The sequence below is a fragment of the Chrysochloris asiatica genome, unplaced genomic scaffold (genome assembly GCF_000296735.1).
Source record: "Chrysochloris asiatica unplaced genomic scaffold, ChrAsi1.0 scaffold00033, whole genome shotgun sequence".
Lineage (NCBI taxonomy): Eukaryota > Metazoa > Chordata > Mammalia > Afrosoricida > Chrysochloridae > Chrysochloris > Chrysochloris asiatica.
In genome coordinates, this window is record NW_006408551.1 from 4,520,580 (window position 1) to 4,538,926 (window position 18,347).

General features: G+C 42.3%; 1 protein-coding gene across 1 annotated transcript in view; it reads left to right on the forward strand.

Moving 5' to 3' along the window:
* The first annotated feature begins 2,952 nt into the window (after window positions 1-2,952).
* Window positions 2,953-18,347, forward strand: part of XRCC6BP1 (XRCC6 binding protein 1) — a 30,535-nt gene continuing 15,140 nt past the window's right edge. The window contains exons 1-3 of the mRNA XM_006859506.1: window positions 2,953-3,136; window positions 14,852-14,897; window positions 17,493-17,574. Coding sequence (XP_006859568.1) covers window positions 2,953-3,136; window positions 14,852-14,897; window positions 17,493-17,574 — 312 coding nt within the window. The remainder of the gene's footprint in view (window positions 3,137-14,851; window positions 14,898-17,492; window positions 17,575-18,347) is intronic.

The window sequence follows — 18,347 nt, forward strand, 5'->3', positions numbered from 1 at the left end:
TCTTATAGTTTTATTCTGTTCTCGACTCTTCCTTCTGTCCATTTAATTCTGGGAGGTGCTGCCACGTATGTCAATCTTTGGTTATTGTGTGTTCTTATTGGTTCTCAGTCCACAGAACTCCCTTTAGGATGTTTTATAGGGCAGGGTTGGCTTTGGCAAAATCCCTTAGCTTCTATTTATCCTGGAATGTTTTGATTACACCGTCATATTTGATTGATAGCTTTGCTGGGTAAAGGATTCTTGGTTGGCAATTTTTTTCTTTCAGGGTTTTATGTATGTCTCCTCATTGCCTTCTTGCTTGCATGGTTTCTGTTGAGAGATCCGAACTTAATCTGACTTGATTGCCTTTGTATGTGACACTTCTGTTTTCCCTGGCTGCTTTCAGAAGTGTCTCCTTCTCTTTGATTTTGGAGAACTTGATTATGCTATGTCTTGGTGATTTTCTTTTGGGGTCTATCCTTCCTGGGGTTCTTTGAGCTTCTTATATGTTTATCTTTTCACTTTTCAGGATATTAGAGAAATTTTCTTCTAGCAGTTCTTCAACTATTTCCTCTGTGGACTTGTGTGATTCTTCTTGTTCTGGAATGCCGATAATTCTTAAGATATTCCTCTTCATATTGTCCAACATGAATCTTAGACCTTCTTCAGGTTTTTTTTTATCCTTTTATTCTGTTTGCTCTTCTTAGTGATATTGAGAGATTTGTCTTCCAGCTCACTGGTTCTGCCTTCCATCTCCTCTATTCTGCTCCTTTGCCCTTTCAGAGTATTGTCTATTTCTGATATTCTATTATTGATCATTTGGACGTCTTTCTGTAGGTTTTGAATTGTTTCCAATGCTGTATCTATTTTATTTGATTGTTCCTGTAGCGCTTTCCTGACTTTTTTCTTATTTTTTTTCAACTCCATTGTAAAGTGTTTTAAAACATTTTATAATAATTTTTTCTGAATTCCTTCTTAGGCATTTCTAAGGACTGCCCTCCTTCCAGAATGGAGTCCAGGTCTATCTCTAGGTCATTTGTCTCAGACATTTTATGTTGTTTCTGGACATGTGCTATGATCATCTGCTTTTGCTTCTTGGATCTGTGGCCTTAATACTGTTATGCCAAATTTCGTGTCCCCCACGGAAGACTCTACTGGAGTATGCAATCAGCAAAAGCATTTATTGATCTCAACACAGCATTGGGTGGGTCTATCATCTGAATTGATGGCAACCTAGAAAGCAGGCACGCAGGCACGCAGGCCTTTTTATAGATGGTCAGGGGAAGATTCTCGTGATAGCATGCCACCTTCAAGCTGATTGGTTCTTATCTGGGGAAGGTTGCTGATCGGCTCTTATCTGGGGACGGTTGTTGGCGTCAGAAGTTTAGCAGTTAGGGAGGGTTTTAACGGTCACTGGCGCTAGAGGTTTGGAGGTTAGAGTGGGTTCGGGTATGTGGGAAGAAATTTCTTTAGGGAAACTATCTTTTAATGAGGACTTTTCTGGTTGGGGTCTTTTGGTCCTTCAAATACTTAATTATGTGTTTTGGTATTTTTTATGCTTGTGTTTTATTTTTAACATGTGTGAACGGAATTGAGTAATTTAGTGGAAAAAAAGAGAGGAACACAAGTTAATTAAAACCTGGCAGATTGCGATGAGTGTGTAACAGGTACCAAATCGTTTGTACATCAGGAGAGCAGGAAAGATTTGGCTAAGGTATCTGGGAGTACCATTAAGTAAGTAGATTTGATGGTGGCTTTGATGTGGGGACTGAGGAAAGAGCTTTGTTGTTAAGTACCCTGGTGTTGGTTCCGACTCATAGTGACCCTGCACAGGGTTTCCGAGATTGTAGTTCTTTACAGGAGCAGAAAGCCTCATCTTTCTCTCGCGGAACTGCTGGTAGTTTCGAACTGCTGACCTTGCGGTTCGCAGCCCGATTTGTAACCGCTACCAGAGCTCCTTGAGAAAAAGAGCTTTAGAGATGATGAATTAAGGAAGTAATTAGAGCTAGAAGTGAAGAGGGTGTGCTTTGTTAGTGTTAATTTGAGTCTGCAAAAGCATAGGGTGGATGAATGGGTCAAGAAGAGGCAGAAAAAAAAGCAGATTGAGTCCTATATTTTGAGATTTTCGTGTGACCAGTCATTTTTAAGTCTTGTAGCTTTCTAACGTTTCTGAAAAACATTGCTTTCATTATAGATGAACCAGAGGGTTGGCTGGGGCCGGAAAAGTGGCAGGTCCAGACGTGCACTTTAACCTGCCACTGGGAAAAGCAGGAAGTCAGGGAAGACGGCAAGAGCCCTTCAGAGGGAGATTTAGTAGCTAGCGTGGGCCAGTAAAGGAGTTATGAGCACTGGACTGCTAACCGGAAGGTCAGTTCAACATATGAGCCGTTAGCGGGATTAAGATGGGGGTTTCCGCTCCTTAAACATTTAGTCTCGGAAACTCCAGGTCGTAATAGGTCAGCATCGACTGCATGTCAGAGGGTTTGGTTTGGTTTGGGTAAACTCGTAGTTGGGAAGGCGTGTCCGCGAGGACCAGAGACACCTCAGCGGGTAGCCGCCTGCGATTAGATTTTTCTGGGACCAGGACAGCTTCGAGGTCAACAGCAGCCCGGGCGCCGTGGACGACCGTACTACCTTACCTGCCCGCCACCAGTGGACTCTTCGCTGCCCCCTATACCCAGGCTCCCCGCTGTTCCCCTTTCTCAAGATCAGTTTTCCCCGCGCGGCTTCGCCCCGCCCATCTGGCCCCGCGCAGGGCCCCGCCCAGTGCCTCGGCCCCGCCCAGCGCCTCTGGCCCCGCCCAGCGCTCTCTCCCTCCCTACGTCTCCGACCCCGCCCGGCACCTCTGCCTCCGCCCACTGTCCCCCGCAGGTCGGCGGCCTGGGTGGGCAGGTAGGCTGAAGAGAGGTAACTTTGCTGGTTCACTCTCAGCCGCGAGATCCGTAGAGAGGCACCCGTGAGGTCAGAGGCGGCATGGCGGGAGCTGCGGAGGAGCGCGAGCCGGGCCCCGCGGTGGGAGAGCAGTTGCAGGAACAACATGTCGCGTGCCAGGTTTTCCCCGAGCGGCTGGCCGAGGGGAAGCCACTACGAGGGTTCATTTCCAGTTTAAGCAAGGACCAGAAGTGCCAGCTCATGCTTCAGAAGACGTTGGAGACAAGTAGGGGCCGCGTCCTGGCGACGGTTGGGGATCGGAAGGGTGGTAGGGAGAGCCGGCCAGCCAGGAAGACCTGGGCCCCATATGGCCTCTGGCTTCGCGATCTGTAGAGTTCAGGCACCTCAGCGCAGTCCTGGCAGGGTCGGCATCGTGGGGTCGGAATTGGGGGACTGGGCCTCAGTTTCCCCATCGGAGAAGGCTCCAAGATCCCTTTCAGCACTGCTGCTGCTTGTGGAATGAACGAGGAGTCTGGCTAGGAGCTTGTCTGCCCTTATTGGTTGCAGGTTTGACAAGTTAAGTTACTCTGATTTCTGTCAGAAATTCTACATCAGAAATCAGGACGAGGCAGAGGATTTTTTCTTTCTAAATTTTATTTTTGTTGTTGAGGGCACACACAGCAAAACATACACCAATTCCACAGCTATAATTTAATAATATTGATTACACTGAGTTGTAACCATTCTCACCTGCTTTTTCTGAGTCCTTCCTTCCTTATTAACATAAATTCACTGCCCCCTAAGGTTCCTATCTTAAGTTTTTGAGTTGCTGTTGTCAATTTGACGGCCATATAGATCTTAAAAGAACATAATGCACAAGGCAGAATTATTTTTACTAGTTAAGCAAGAGAAAGATGAGTATTTATGCTCCTGTAAATATTTACAGACTCAAAAATCCTATACATGGTTGCTGTGAGTAGGTACCGGCTAGATTACACACAACAACAACATTGATTGACTTTTTAAAGATGCTTTCAGGGAATATTTTGGTTTAAAGTTTAAAATTTATCCCAGGGTAGTAGTTTCAGGGGTTCGTTTAGTCCCCATGGCTCTAGAAAGTCTATGTTGTTGTGTTAAGTGCCATCGAGTTGCTTTCGACTCATAGCAACTCTGTATAGGGCTTCCCGGGAGTGACTGGTGAACTTGAACTGATGACCTTGTGGTTCAAACCGACTTTGCAGTCCAGCACATTAATCCATAACATGCCACCAGAAGTCCACAGAAAGTCTAGTCCATGAGAATTTGAAATTCTGTTCTCCATTTCCCCCCTTTTTGATTTGGGGTGGTGATCGTTGTGTATTGTGAAGTCGATTCCGACTCACAGCGACCCTTTATAGGGTTTCTGAGTCTGTAAATCTTCATGGGAGCAGAAAGCCTCATTTTTCTCCCATGGAGCATCTGGTGGACTTGAACTGCTGACTTTGCATTTAATAGCCCAATGCTTAATCCGTTATCCCACCAGGGTTTGAGGCAGCTTTAAAGAGCCATGGTAATTAAGGCATAGCCACTACTGTTGTTATTGTTGTTAGGTGTTATTGGGTCTGCATGACTCATAATAACTCTCTGCACAACAGAATGAAACACTGCCCAGTCTTGCAACATCCTCACAATGGTTATGTTTGAGCCCATTGTTGCTGCCATGGTGTCAATTCATCTCCTTGGAGGTTGTCCTCTTTTTCATTGACCCTCCAATTTGTTGTTAGGTGCCATTGAGTTGATACCAACTCATAGTGACCCTGACCACAACAGAATTAAACACTGCCTGGACCTGCACCATCCTCACAATTGTTACTACATTTAGCCTATTGCTACTGTCTCTGTGCCCATCCGTTTTACTGGGGGGTCTTCCTCTTCTTCTCTGACCCTCCATTTACCAAACATGATATCCTTCTCCAGGGATTGCTCCCTCCTGAGGGTATGTCTGAAGTGTGAGAGACGAAGTCTGGCCATCCTGGCTTCCAGGGAGCATTCTGGCTGTACTTCCAACACAGATTAATTTGTTCTTTTGGGTAGTCCATGATACTTTTAACATTCTTCTCCAACATCATAGCTCAAACACATCAATTCTTCTATCATTTTCCTTATTCACTGTCCAACTTTCACATGCATATGAGGTTATTAAAAATACCGTGGCTTGGGTCAGGTGCACCTCAGTCCTCAAACTGACATCTTTGCTCTTTAATACTTTAAAGACGCCTGTGCAGCAGATTGTCTAGTACAATATGTCTGATTTCTTGACTGCTACTTCCATGATTGTTGATGGTTGATCAGAGCAAAATGAAGGCTTTGATGACTTCAGTTTTTTCTCTATTTATGTTGTCTCTGGATATTGTTTAGGGGTCCAGTGGTAAGGATTTTTGTTTTCTTTACATTGAGATGCAATCCATACTGAAGGCTGTGGTCTTTGATCTTCACCAGTAAGTATTTGTTGTTGTTGTTGTTGTTATGTGCCATCAAGTTGGTTCCGACCCATAGCGACCCTGTATAGGGTTTCCGAGGGTGTAAATCTTTACGGGAGTAGAAAGCCTCATCTTTCTCCCGCGGAGCAGCTGGTAGTTTCGAACCGCTGACCTTAAGGTTCGCAGCCTGAATCGTAACCACTACGCTACCAGAGCTCCTTAAGTCCTCTTAATTTTTAGCAAGCAAGATTGTATCATCTGCATATCGCAGGTTGTTAATCTTCCTTCTACCCTGATACCATGTTTTTCTTCATATAATCCAGTTTCTAGGATTATTAGCTCAGCATATGGAGTGAATAAGTATGGTGAAAGGTTTATAACCCTCGTGTACACCTATCCTAATTTTAAACCATTCGGTATTCCCTTGCTCTGTTCAAATAATTGCCTCTTGGTCTATATACAGGTTCCTCATGAACACAATTAAGTGTTTTGGACTACTCATTCTATACAATACTGTCCATAGCGTGTCATAATCCACACAATCAAAAGCCTTTGCGTAGTCAATAAAGCACAGGTAAACAGCTTTCTGGTGTTCTTTCAGCCAAGATCCATCTGACATCAGCAATGATATCCCTTGTTTCTTGTCCTCTCCGGAATCCAGCTTGAATGTTTAGAAGTTTTCTGTCAATGTATGGTTGTAGCCATTTTTTATTTGTCTTTAGCAAAATTTTGTATAGGCTTTCTGCATTATTCAGTATTTTGTCCAAAGAATCCTTCAATATTACAAGTTGAGGTTTGAATTTTTTCTTCAGTTCTTTCAGCTTGAAAAATGCTGAGCTTGTTCTTCCCTTTTGGTTTTCTAGCTCCAGGTATTTGCAGCACATTTTGTTATAATATTTGACTTTGCATTCTTGAGCTGACCTTTGAAATTTTCTTTTCAGCTCTTGTACCTCCTCACTCTTCCATTTGCTTTAGCATCTCTACATTGGACAGCAAGTTTCAGAGTTTCTTCTGACATCCATTTTGGTCTTTTCCTTCTTTCTTGTCTTCCCAATGACCTTTTGCTTTCTTCCTGTATTCTTAATGTCATCCCACAACTCTTCTGGTCTTAGGTATTTAGTGTCTAATGCATCAAATCTGTTGTTCAGATGATCTCTAAATTCAGGTGGAATATATTCAAGATCATATTTTGGCTTTCTTGGGCTTGTTTTAATTTTCTTCAGCTTTTGCATGAATTTACATATGAGCAATTGATGGTCTGTTGTATAGTCTACCCCTGGCCTTGTTTTGGTTGATATCATACACAGCTTTTTCCAAAATCTCTTTCCACAGATGTAGTTAATTTGATTTCTGTGTATTCTGTGTATAGTCATCTTATATGCTGTTTAGAAAAGGTATTTACAATGAACAAATCATTGGTCTTGCCAAATTCTATCATGTGATGTCCAGCATTGCTTTTATGACCAACGCCATATTTTTCAAAGACTGATCTTCCTCTTTGTTTCCAGCCTTCTAATCGCCAGTAATTATCAGTACATCTTGATTGCATGTTTCACAATTTCATACTGAAGAAGTTGGTAGAATTCTTCAATTTCATCATCACTGGCTTTAGTGGTTGGTGTGTAAATTTGAATAATAGTGGTATTAACTAGTATTCCTTGTAGGCATACAGATATTATCTTATCACAGACAGCGTTGTACCTCATGACTGATCTGGATATGTTCTTTTTGATGATGAATGAGATGCCATTCCTATTCAATATGTCATTCCCGGCATAGTAAACTATGTGACTGTCAGATTTAAAATGGCCAATACTAGTCCATTTCAGCTCACTTAATACCTATGATATTGATGTTTATATGTTCCATTTCATTTTTTGTTTTGAGTTTTTATTATGAATTATGTGATACTTTACATGGGAGAACATTAGCTTTACATTCATCCTATAGTATTTTGTTTCATTGCAATGATTACAATCCCATCCATGTATCATCAGACAACCAAAGGGTACACCCTGCAAGCCTGCCCCCAGCCATCATCGGCACAGAGCCCCTCTCCCTCCCTGCCATTTCATTTTTGACAATTTCCAATATTCTTAGATTCATACTTCGTACATTCCATGTTCTGATTATTGATGGATATTTACAGCTATTTCTCTTCATTTTGAGTTGTGCCCCATCAGCGAATGAAGGTCCTAAAGGTTCTACTACATTTGCGTTAATCACAGTCAACTCTACTTTGAAGAGGCAGCTTTTCCCCAGTCATATTTTGAGTGCCTTCCAACCTTAGAGGCTCATCTTCCTGCACTATATCTGACAATATTCTGGTGCGCATCATCATGTTACAATATTCAATAATTTGATGCTGACAGTGTTCCACTGCTATTCATAAGGTTTTCAGTGACTAAATGTTTGGAAGTAGCCCATCTGCCCTTCTTAGTCTGTCTTCATCTGGAAGCTTAGCTGAAACCTGTCCACCGTGGGTGACCCTGCTGGTATTTAAAATACCCATCACATAGATTCCCGAATCACAGCAACTCACAAGTCACAGAACGACAAACTGACAAGTCTGTGGATCCTAGGCATTAGTGAGCTGAAATGGGCTGGTATTGGTCATTTTGAATCTGACAATCATATGGCTTACTATGCTGGGAATGACAAATTGAAGAGGAATGGCATCACACCTACAAAAGACCAGTCAATACCACTATTATTCATATTTACACACCAACCAATAAAGCCAGTGATGGTGAAATTGAAGAATTTTACCAACTTCTTCAGTCTCAAATTGATCAAACATGCAATCGAAATGTATTAATAATTACTGGTGATTGCAATATAAAGATAGGAAACAAAGAGGAAGGATAAGTAGTTGGAAAATATGGCCTGGTGATAAAAATGATTCTGGAGATTGCATGATAGAATTTTGCAAAACCAATGACTTGTTCATTGCAAATACCTTTTTAAAACAACATAAAAGATGACTATACACATGGACCTCACCAGATGGCATACACAGAAAATCAAATCGACTACATCTCTGGGAAAAACTGTGGAAAAGTTCCATATCATCAGCCAAAAGCAGGCTAGGGTCAGATGGTGGAATAGACCATCAATTGCTCATATGCAAGCTGAAGAAAATGAAACAAGCCCATGAGAACCAAAATTTGACCTTGATCATATTGCAACTGAATGTAGAGATCATCTTCAGAACAAATTTGATGCAGTAGCATTAATGATTGAAGACCAGCAAAGTTGTTGGATGACATCAAGAATATCATACAAGAAGAATGAAAAAGGTCATTAAGAAGACAAGAAAGAAGGAAAAGACAAAAATGGATGTCCATTCAGCATTTCTTAAGCTGAAAGAACTGGAGACAAAGATGCAAGCCTTGAGTTGCAGTGTTGAAGATTCTATGGGAAAAACATTCAATGATGCAGAAAGCACTAAAAGAAGATGGAAGGAATACACAGAGACACTCTACCAAAAATAAATGGTCACACTTCAACCATTTCAAAAATAGTATATGATCCAGAGCCAATGATACTGAAGGAAGAAATTTAAGGTGCACTGAGAAGGCATTGGTAAAGAACAAGGCTCCAGGACTTGATGGAATACAAATTGAAATCTTTGAACACACTGATGAAGCACGGGAGGCACTCACTTATTTATGCTGAGAAATTTGTAAGACAGCTACCTGAACAACTGGTTAAAAGAGATCCATATTTATGTCCTTTCCAAAAAGGTGACCCAACAGAATGCAGAAATCATTTGACAATATCACTAATATCATATACAAACAAATTTCTGCTGAAGATAATTAAAAAATGGCTACAACAGTACATTGGCAAGGAGCTGCCGGTTGTTCAGATTGGATTCAGACAAGAAAGTGAGAATGATGTTGTCCATGGCTTGTCAGGATCCACACAGTTGAAGGCGTTTGCATTGTCAATCAAGCACAAGTAAACATCTTTCTGGTATTGTCTGCTTTCAATTAAGATACATCTGACGTCAGGAATGATATCCTTAGTTCCACACCCATTTCTGACTCTGGCTTGAATTTTCTGGCAGGCCCCTATTGATGTACTGTTGCTGCCATTTTAAAATTATCTTCTGAAAAATTTTACTTGCCTGCAATATTGGTGATATTGTTTGATGATTTCCACATTCCATTGGGTCATCTCTCTTTGGAATATGGGCACAAAAATGGATCTCTTTCATCAGTTGGCCAGGAATTAATTTCTAGGCATAGATGAATGAGTGTCTCCAGTGGGTTTGTTGAAAGGTTTCAATTATATGCATTAATTCTTGGAGCCTTAATTCAGGACATCTTGGACTCCTTCCTTCAGTGCCATTGGCTCTTGATCATATGTTACCTTTTCCTTCAGTACCACTGGCTCTTGATCATATGATACTATACTTTGTATAGTGACTTTGTGTATACCTTCCATCTTCTTTTGATGCTTTCTACATCATTCAATAAGGAGCTCTGGTAGTGTAGTGGTAACAAGTTGGTTAGCAGTTTGAAACACCAGTGGTTCCGTGGGAGAAAGATGAAGCTTTCGGCCTCAGAAACCCTATGCAGGGTCACTATGAATTGGAACCGACTCCACAGCACACTACCACTGCCACCACATCATTCAATATTTTCCCCAATAGTTCATGCTGAGGCTTATTAAAAGTTTTCTTCAGTTCTTTTATCCTAAGAAATTCTGAGTATGTTCTTCCCTTTGGTTTTCTAACTCCAGGTCTCTGCACATTCCATTATAATACTTGACTTTGTCATCTAGAGCTGTCCTTTGAAATTTTCTGCTCAGTTGTTTGACTTCCTCATTTTTTTTCCATTTGCTTTAACATCTCTTAGCTGGAGTGCAAGTTTCAGATTCTCTTCTGACATCCATTTTGGTCTTTTTCTTTTCCTGTCTTTTTAATGTACTTTTGCTTTCTTCCTGTATGATGTTCTTGATGTTATCCAACGGCTCTTCAGGTCTTTGGTCATTAGTGCCTAATGTGTCAAATCTGTTTTTGAGATGGTCTCTGAATTCAGGTGGCTGTGTTCAAGGTCATATTTTGGCTCTCATGGACATAATTTAATTTTCTTTAGCTTCAGTCTCAAGTTGCACATGAACAATCCTTGGTCTGTTCCACAGTCTGCCCCTGACTTTGTTTTGTCTCAGGATATTGAGATTTTCTACTGTCTCTTTCCACAGATACAGCCATTTTGATTCCTGTTTTTTTCATCTGGTGAGGGCCATGTGTATAGTCATCTTTTGTTTAAAAAAGGTATTTGCAGTTAAGAAGTCATTGGTCTTGCAAAATTCTATCATGCAGTTGCCAGCATCATTTCTATCACCAAGGCATATTTTCTAACTACTGATCCTTTTTGTTTCCAACCTTTTTATTGCAATCACCCGTAATTATCCATACATCTGGATTGCATGTTTGATCAATTTCAGACTGAAGACGTTGGTAGAATTCTTCAATTTAATCAGCACTAGCTTTAGTTGGTTGGTGTGTAAATATGAATAATAATTGTATTAACTGGTCTTCCTTGTAGGCATATGGATATTATCCTACAGCAGACAGAATTGTACTTCCAGATAGATCATGAAAAGTTCTTTTTGATGATGAGTGCTACGCCATTCCTCTTGAATTTGTCCTTCCCAGCTTAGTAAACCATGTGGTTGTCAGATTACAAAATGGCCAATGCCAGTCCAGTTCAGCTCAGTAATGCCAAGGATATTGATCTTTATGCTTTCCGTTTCATTTTTGACAACTTCCAATTTTCTTACTTCTCACTTCATTTATCACGTTTCAATTATTAATGGATGTTTATAGCTGTTTCTCCTCATTTTGTGCTGGGCCCATCAGCAAATGAAGGTCCCAAAAGCTTTACTTAATTTGTGTCATCAGGGTTAACTCTACTTTGAGGAGACAGCTCTTTCTCAGTCATATTTTGAGTGTCTTCTAACACAAGGGGCTCATCTTCCAGCATTTTATTTGACAATATTCTGGTGGTATTCATAATGTTTTCATCTTCTGGCAGTGTAACTTATGGTGGCCTGCTCCCAGAAGTCTTCTAGTACACCTCCATAATACAGGAACATTTTTTGTGTCATTTCTGGCCTATATTGTATGTAGACCTCTGCTTGGCTAGCTGTTCTTTGAGACTCTTTGAAGCTACATGTTTATGGTTTCAATACACTTAATTGTTGGGAAAAATCCTCTCTTATACTGTGTTCCTGGTGTGGCACTGTAGGATGAAGCACTGGACTGCAAGGTCAGTTTGAACCTGAAGGTTGGTGGCTCAAACTCATCATCCATTCCTCGGAAACGCTATATAGGGTCACTATGAGTCAGAACTGACTTGACAGCAGTTAACAACCACAACAACATACTGTATTCAAACTTGCCACCTGTAATTACCATTCTTTTACTTTGAGACTTTTTATTGTGAATTGAGTGAAGGTTTACAGAACAGATCATTAGTTTTACATTCAACAAATCGTATACTTCATTTTATTTCAATGATTACAGTCCCCTCCATGTAACAACAGTTAGCCCACTTTCTTCCTGTGGTTCTTACTACAATTCTATCCTTTTCCCCCACCCTTCTGACCTTTGTCTTTATGTAAATGTTGCTCTTTTGTTTTTGAATGGTTGACCATCCCATGGTGAGCATACCTTAGTAGTGTTGCCTGCCCTACATTCGTATATACCGCTTGGTTGAAAATTGGGTCACAAGGGTAAATTCCATTCCAGACCTGAAGGGTGGCCAAGGGCCATCATCTTGGGTTCCTCCAATCTTTCTGACCGGTAAACTTGGCCTTTTGAAATAATTTTTTTGTAAGTTTTCATTCTTAGTTTCTTGTTCTGCCCTCTGAATAAATGTTGAACGAAGCTTCTGTGGTCTTAAGGAGCTCTGGTAGCATAGTGGTCACAAATTGGGCTGTTGATCGCATGGTCAGCAGTTTGAAACTACCAGCTGTTCCACAGGAGAAAGATGAGGCTTTCTGCTCCCGTAACGATTTACAGCCTCGGAAACCTGTGCAGGGTCACTGTGAGTCGGAACCGACTCCACAGCACATAACAACAACGACTGTGGTTTTAGTTAAGCCTTCTTCTCTAGGATGAATTCCCAAATCCTTTAATATGCTAGTCATCATCCTTTGTGGAAGATACTTAAGATGGCAGGTCTCATTTGAAATGAGGTACTCAGAATTGAACACAGTGTTGCCAGTGGGGTCCCCGCCAGCACAGAGAACAGTGGGGTTACTGCCTTCCTCTAATCTGGATACTATATTGCTGTTTTTTCTGTCGATGTTGCCCAAAATTCCTAGTACTTTTTTTTTGATATAAACTGTAATATAGTGTAGTTGGGCATTGATATAATCAGATGCTTTTTGGTACCTAACTTGGTGTTTGTCAATATTTTATTTGTTACAAACTTACGTTAATATTAAGCTAGTCTTTGGTGCTATAGGATAAGCACTTGACTGCTAACCATGAGGTCAGTGATTCAAACCCACCAGCCACTCCTTGGAAATCCTATACAGGGTCGCTATGGGTTGTCACTGACTTGATGGCACTTAACAATAAGATGTTGTTATTGTCGAGTCGGTTCCGACCCATAGCAACTCTGTATAGGGTTTCTGAGGAGCAGCTGGTGAGCTTGAACCACCGACCTTGCAGTTCAAACGGCTTTGCAGTCTGGCGTATTAACCCACAGCGCCACACTTAATTAGCTGTTTGTGGGTTACACTTGATAATCTTATACTGCTATTTGGATACATCCATTTCTCATTGACATGGTTAGGTTCCAAAGACCAGCCCCTTACATGAAACTTGGCTTTATTTTGAAAATTACATGACTTCCTTACTTGCCACCTTCTGCAGCTTCCCTGCAGACAGGACTTGATGATGACCCTGACCGGTAGAGGTGGCAGAAAAGGATTCTGCACACTGCAGCCTACCGTTGGGCAGTGGCTTCTAACTCTCCTGGGTTCACAGCGTTCTTTTGCTTCCCCCAGCTCTGGTAGTGTAGGGGTTACGAATGGGGCTGCTAACCTCAAGGTCGGCAGTTCAAAACTACCAGCCGTTCTGTGGGAGAAAGATGAAGCTTTCTGCTCCCATAAAGATTTACAGCCTCGGAAACCCTGTGCAGGGTCATTATGAGTCGGAATGGACTCCACGGTACTTAACAACAACAACCCTTACCTCCTGGAGTCCTGGTGTGGTGCTGTGGGTTAATGCGTCAGACTGGAAAGCCGTTTGACCTGCAAGGTTGGCGGTTCAAGCTTACCAGCTGCTCCTCGGAAACCCTATACAGGCACTTCACAACAACAGTCCTTACCTCCTGAGTTCCCTCTGCCCTAAAGTTACAATGTTCTCCACTTGTATCTTGGACTCTTTGCCTCTGAGTGTTTGTATGGGGGCCGGGAAGTGGAGTGGGGTGGGGTGGGGTGGGGTGACACTTTAATTTCTGTAGCTCTTTCCCCTCTAGGTATGTTTCCTAGACAGCCTGAACCACTTGTACCCCAGGCTGCCAGTTCACGTCCTGTACCCTAAAGCACCCCTCCCCTTCAGGCCCCCGAGACCTGATTGGCTGGGCTCTCTCTAGCAGCTTCCTGCCTGAAGGGACTGTTCCCAGAACCTCTACTTCGTGGCTGGGGTGCCTGCTGTTCTTCCAACACTGCTCCGTCTGTTCCTCAGAACTTTCAAGCTTCTCCCCATACTCCCAGGAGCTATCCCCAAATTCCCCTGCTCCTGCACCTCAGTGCAGGCCTCCCCCTTTTTCCTCCCTTCTCCAGGTGTGGCTTGTGGAGGCCTCATCTATGGCAGTGGTGGATGCTGGGCTTGTCCACTGCTGTTGTGCTTCCGCACCCCTACGCCCACCTTGCAGTCCTCCAGCACAGCTGGACCCAGGCTGCCTCATTCCTCCATGCTGAGCTTCAGCCTGCAGAGCCCCAGTGGGCCGTAGTTGAGAGCCCTGACCACCTAGTGTTGAAAACCCCGGCCCACTGCTGCTCTTGCAGTGCAGGGCTGAGGCTGCCACCTTCCTCCTGCCGGCCCCTCTGGGGACCCCTGGACTGCTGAGCCCAGCACACTTTTTTGCTCCCTGAAGTAGTACAGATCCTCCGTTCCAGGGAGTGCTCCCTTGGTGCTCCCTCAAACCACCCGCCCAGCTACTTCCACCTGGTCCCCCTGGGGTGGGGGGGCCTGGACTCTTATAGAGCGGTGTTCCCCCTCTTACTTCTGAACACTGACATTGCCCTGCCAGATAGATTTTTTACTATTACCTTAAGTGTGAAATGTCAGATAAGGATAGAGTTGGATAAGGAGATAGTCATTAAATGAAGAATTGTTGTTAAGTGTCATCGAGTCAGTTCTGACTCATAGCAACCCTGTATAGGGTTTCCAAGGAACAGCATGTGGGTTTGAACTGGTGGCCTTGTGGTCCCTAGCCCAGTGTTGATCTCGTAGTTGTATTTAATTGGTTCTGTTTTTCCTAATCAGCATACTTAAACCATTATCTTTTTAGATCCATATGTCAGACTTCTACTTGATGCGATGAAGCACTCTGGTTGGTAAGTCTTTTTGAAGTGTTCCTCTATATTCTGGCTACTAAAAATGCAAAAAATGGAAACTGTGAAGGATTTCTCACTTCAGGTCACATAGTAGGTGGTGGTGATCCGCTTTGCTCTCTCTAGGCAAGCCTTCTCTTGGTCATCATCTGTTCTAGCTGCAAATCTCCAGTTCTCCCTTTCACTGTAAAGACAGTACTCAAAATCTTTCTTGTAAGTAATTGCCAAACCTGGCCTTCCCACTACACCAGCCTAGGCATTGTTGTTAATGGATGAGAAACTTCAGCTTGTTGCATAGCAGCAGGACAGATTACTCAATCAGCAAGGTAAATACGGGTTTATTTTCTAACCTGTCATGAGATGATTGTTGAGTAAGCACAAGTAAGCATGTGCTTACCTTTCTGATTTTATGCATTTAGCTTTAAGAGGTTTAGAGAAAGAGACTTCCTAATATTGTTGGCCCAAGGGCATGGTATTTCTTATAGTCAACCAAATGCTTTATGGAGTCATGCCACAGAATTTGAACCAAGATAGATTTATTTATGGTAAATTATGAATTTATTGATTTATTTTAAATAATGAATAACTTTACTGTTTATTTCTGGAAATGATTGTAAATCATTGTATCTGGGCCAACAATTTGCTCATTTTAATAGGCAACACTTAACAGCTCACTTAATGTACACCAGATTGCTTATCAATTTCTGTCAAGCCCCTCAGCTCAGTGTGTTCACCAATCCTAAACTATTATGTCCCCAACTTTCCCAATCCCAATCAGTATCTGTCTTGAAAGATCCTCTTTAAACCATTTGAACCCAGTCCCCTTGGCATGTGTCTTCTGAGACACTAAGACTCTATCAAAAGATTGTTCTCCTTATTGAGTTTCTAATAAACTTAGGGTTTTTTTTGTGTGTGTGTGTGGCTGTATGTATGTATGTAGGTACCACAGTTTGTCTATCCATTTATCTGGTTTCTTTTTTTTTTTTTTAATCTGGTTTCTTTTAATAAAACAAAACAATATGTATTCATTTAAATATCCAAAGGGCACGAACCAGCCTCTTGCCTACAGCCTTACTCAAGCCAAGACCTAGAGTCTGTAGCTGCTCTGTCTCTCCATGCCACCACCTCTGCTGTTGCCTCTTTTCTAGGTAGGGATCTCACGATACATTCATGCTCTTCCTTTTTGATGGTCCTGAGATCCTCTGTTCTGAAATGAAAGATTACTCCCCACTTTTAGTTACACATTTTCTCAATTTCAGTTTTGACAATCATACTTAATCTTGCTAACAATTACTCACAAATGATTAATACAATCCTATCAGCATCACCCCCCACCTGCTTTCACCTGACCCATCTGGAAAAGAGGAAAACTATTCATCGGAAATTCTTCTTACCCTCTCATTCTGAAACCATGCACACCCATAAAAGCCTGGAAGTCAGCCATTTCATGCCTTTATTTGCTGTTAAGTGCCATCGAGTCGGTTCTGACGCATAGTGACCCTGAACAGGATTTCCGAGGCTGTAAATCTTTACGGGAGCAGAAAGCCTTATCTTTCTCTGGTGGAGCAGCTGGTAGTTTCAAACTGCTGACCTTGCGGTTCGCAGCCTGATTCGTAACCACTACGCTTCTAGAGCTCTTTTATAGCATCCCCATTTTTGATAGCCAGTGTCTGTCTATATTGCCCATTGCTGTGGGTTAATGCCCTGGACTGAAAAGTTGGTTTGAACTGCAAGGTCGGCAGTTCAAGCTGCTCCTTGGAAACCCTATACAGGGTTGCTGTGGGTTGGAACTGACTCGACGGCTTAACAGCAGCAACAGCAACAACATCAAACTAGTACACTGAAGAAAAAAGCATGTTCCGTAATCTGAAGAATCTTCCATTCTGGTTAGAATTTTGAGCAACTGCATCAATAAGCAAAATTCCAAGTCATCAAATTGTAGCAGTTGACACTTGCTCATAGTATCAGACATGTTTATCTTAATCTGGTCAGGTTCTGCTCAGCTCAGCCACAGCCATCCAAGCTAGGTCAAAGTTTATGAGCTGTAAGTTTGGGAGTTCAAGAACACTTCCCTGCCCTTCAGACTAGCTGACCCCTTCACTCTTGGCCCTAGCCCCCAAGGGTTAGGTAAGTGCCCATGGGCTCAGGAGTTCACACAACTCCCTGAATTTCAGACCAGCCAGTCCTACCTTTTTTCTCTCTCTCATCTCAATGCCAATGGGTGCCAAGGGAACATGTCCAAACTCAGCCCATGTCTTCATTGTTGCATTTCCCACATCCATTCACAAGTAGACTCAGGTGGTCACTAGCAACTGTCTCCTTATTTTTTGAATGAGAAAACTTGAGTCCTAAATGTATTATATATGTTAGTTGTTGTTAAGTGCTGTCGAGTTGGTTCCGACTCATAGCAACCCTATATAGGGTTTCTGAGAAGCAGTTGGTGGGTTTGAATTGATCCTGCAGCGCCACACCAGAAATCCATATATGTTAGCTGAGAGGATTTGCCATAAGAGTCTCCTGACTCTTGGCCCACGGCTATTTCCTCTGGGTGCATATTGTTTCTGGTCATTGTCTCTTTAATTCTTTCTTGCCTTTTAGTGCTGTTAACAAAGAAAGACACTTCTCTTGTGAAGATTGTAGTGGAAATGTCAGTGGAGGTTTTGATTCTTCATCATCTCAGGTAGGCACTTTTGCCAAGTTGTTTTCTTCCCTCCAACCCTTTCTCCTGATATTTGCTAAACACCACTTGTTGGAGTCCTAGTGGTGAGACACTTTAGAATAAGCCCTGCAATGCTAACCAGAAGGTCTGTGCTTCAAACACACCAGCCACTCCTCAGAAACCCTATATAGGGTCACTATGAGTCAGAACTGATTCAATAGCAATTAACAACAACAGCAACTTGCTGAACAGAGTCCTGGTGTGTCACTGTAGGACATGCGCTGGACTGCTAACCACAGAGTCGGTGGTTCAAACCTACCAGCTGCTCTTCAGAAACCCTATACAGGGTTGCTGAGTCAGAACCTAGTTTACAACAATTAACAACAAGAATAATTTGTTGGGCATACTGTTTAGTCGACTCTGTGTAGGATTCCAAAAGTGAATCAGTCCTTACTCTTTAGGAACTTGCGCTCTCACAGGGGAGATAAACATGGATATGATTATACAATTTGAAATAGAGAAACCATTTTAAGGGGTTGTGGTTGTCAGAATGGGACAGTGCGGTGAGGACCAAGAAATGCCAACAGACATGGCCAGACTATAAACATACCACCTCAGAGGCCAAGGAGACAAAGACTGGTGTCCAAAGCGGGTTTGTTGTAAAGTACCATCAAGTCAGTTCTGTTAGAAATTAATCCCGATGTCACAAAAAAGATACTAAATACCTTGGCAAAGCAAAATTTACTTCTGCAAGAGGGTAAGTGCACCTAGCTGTACATACAGGAACAGGGCAG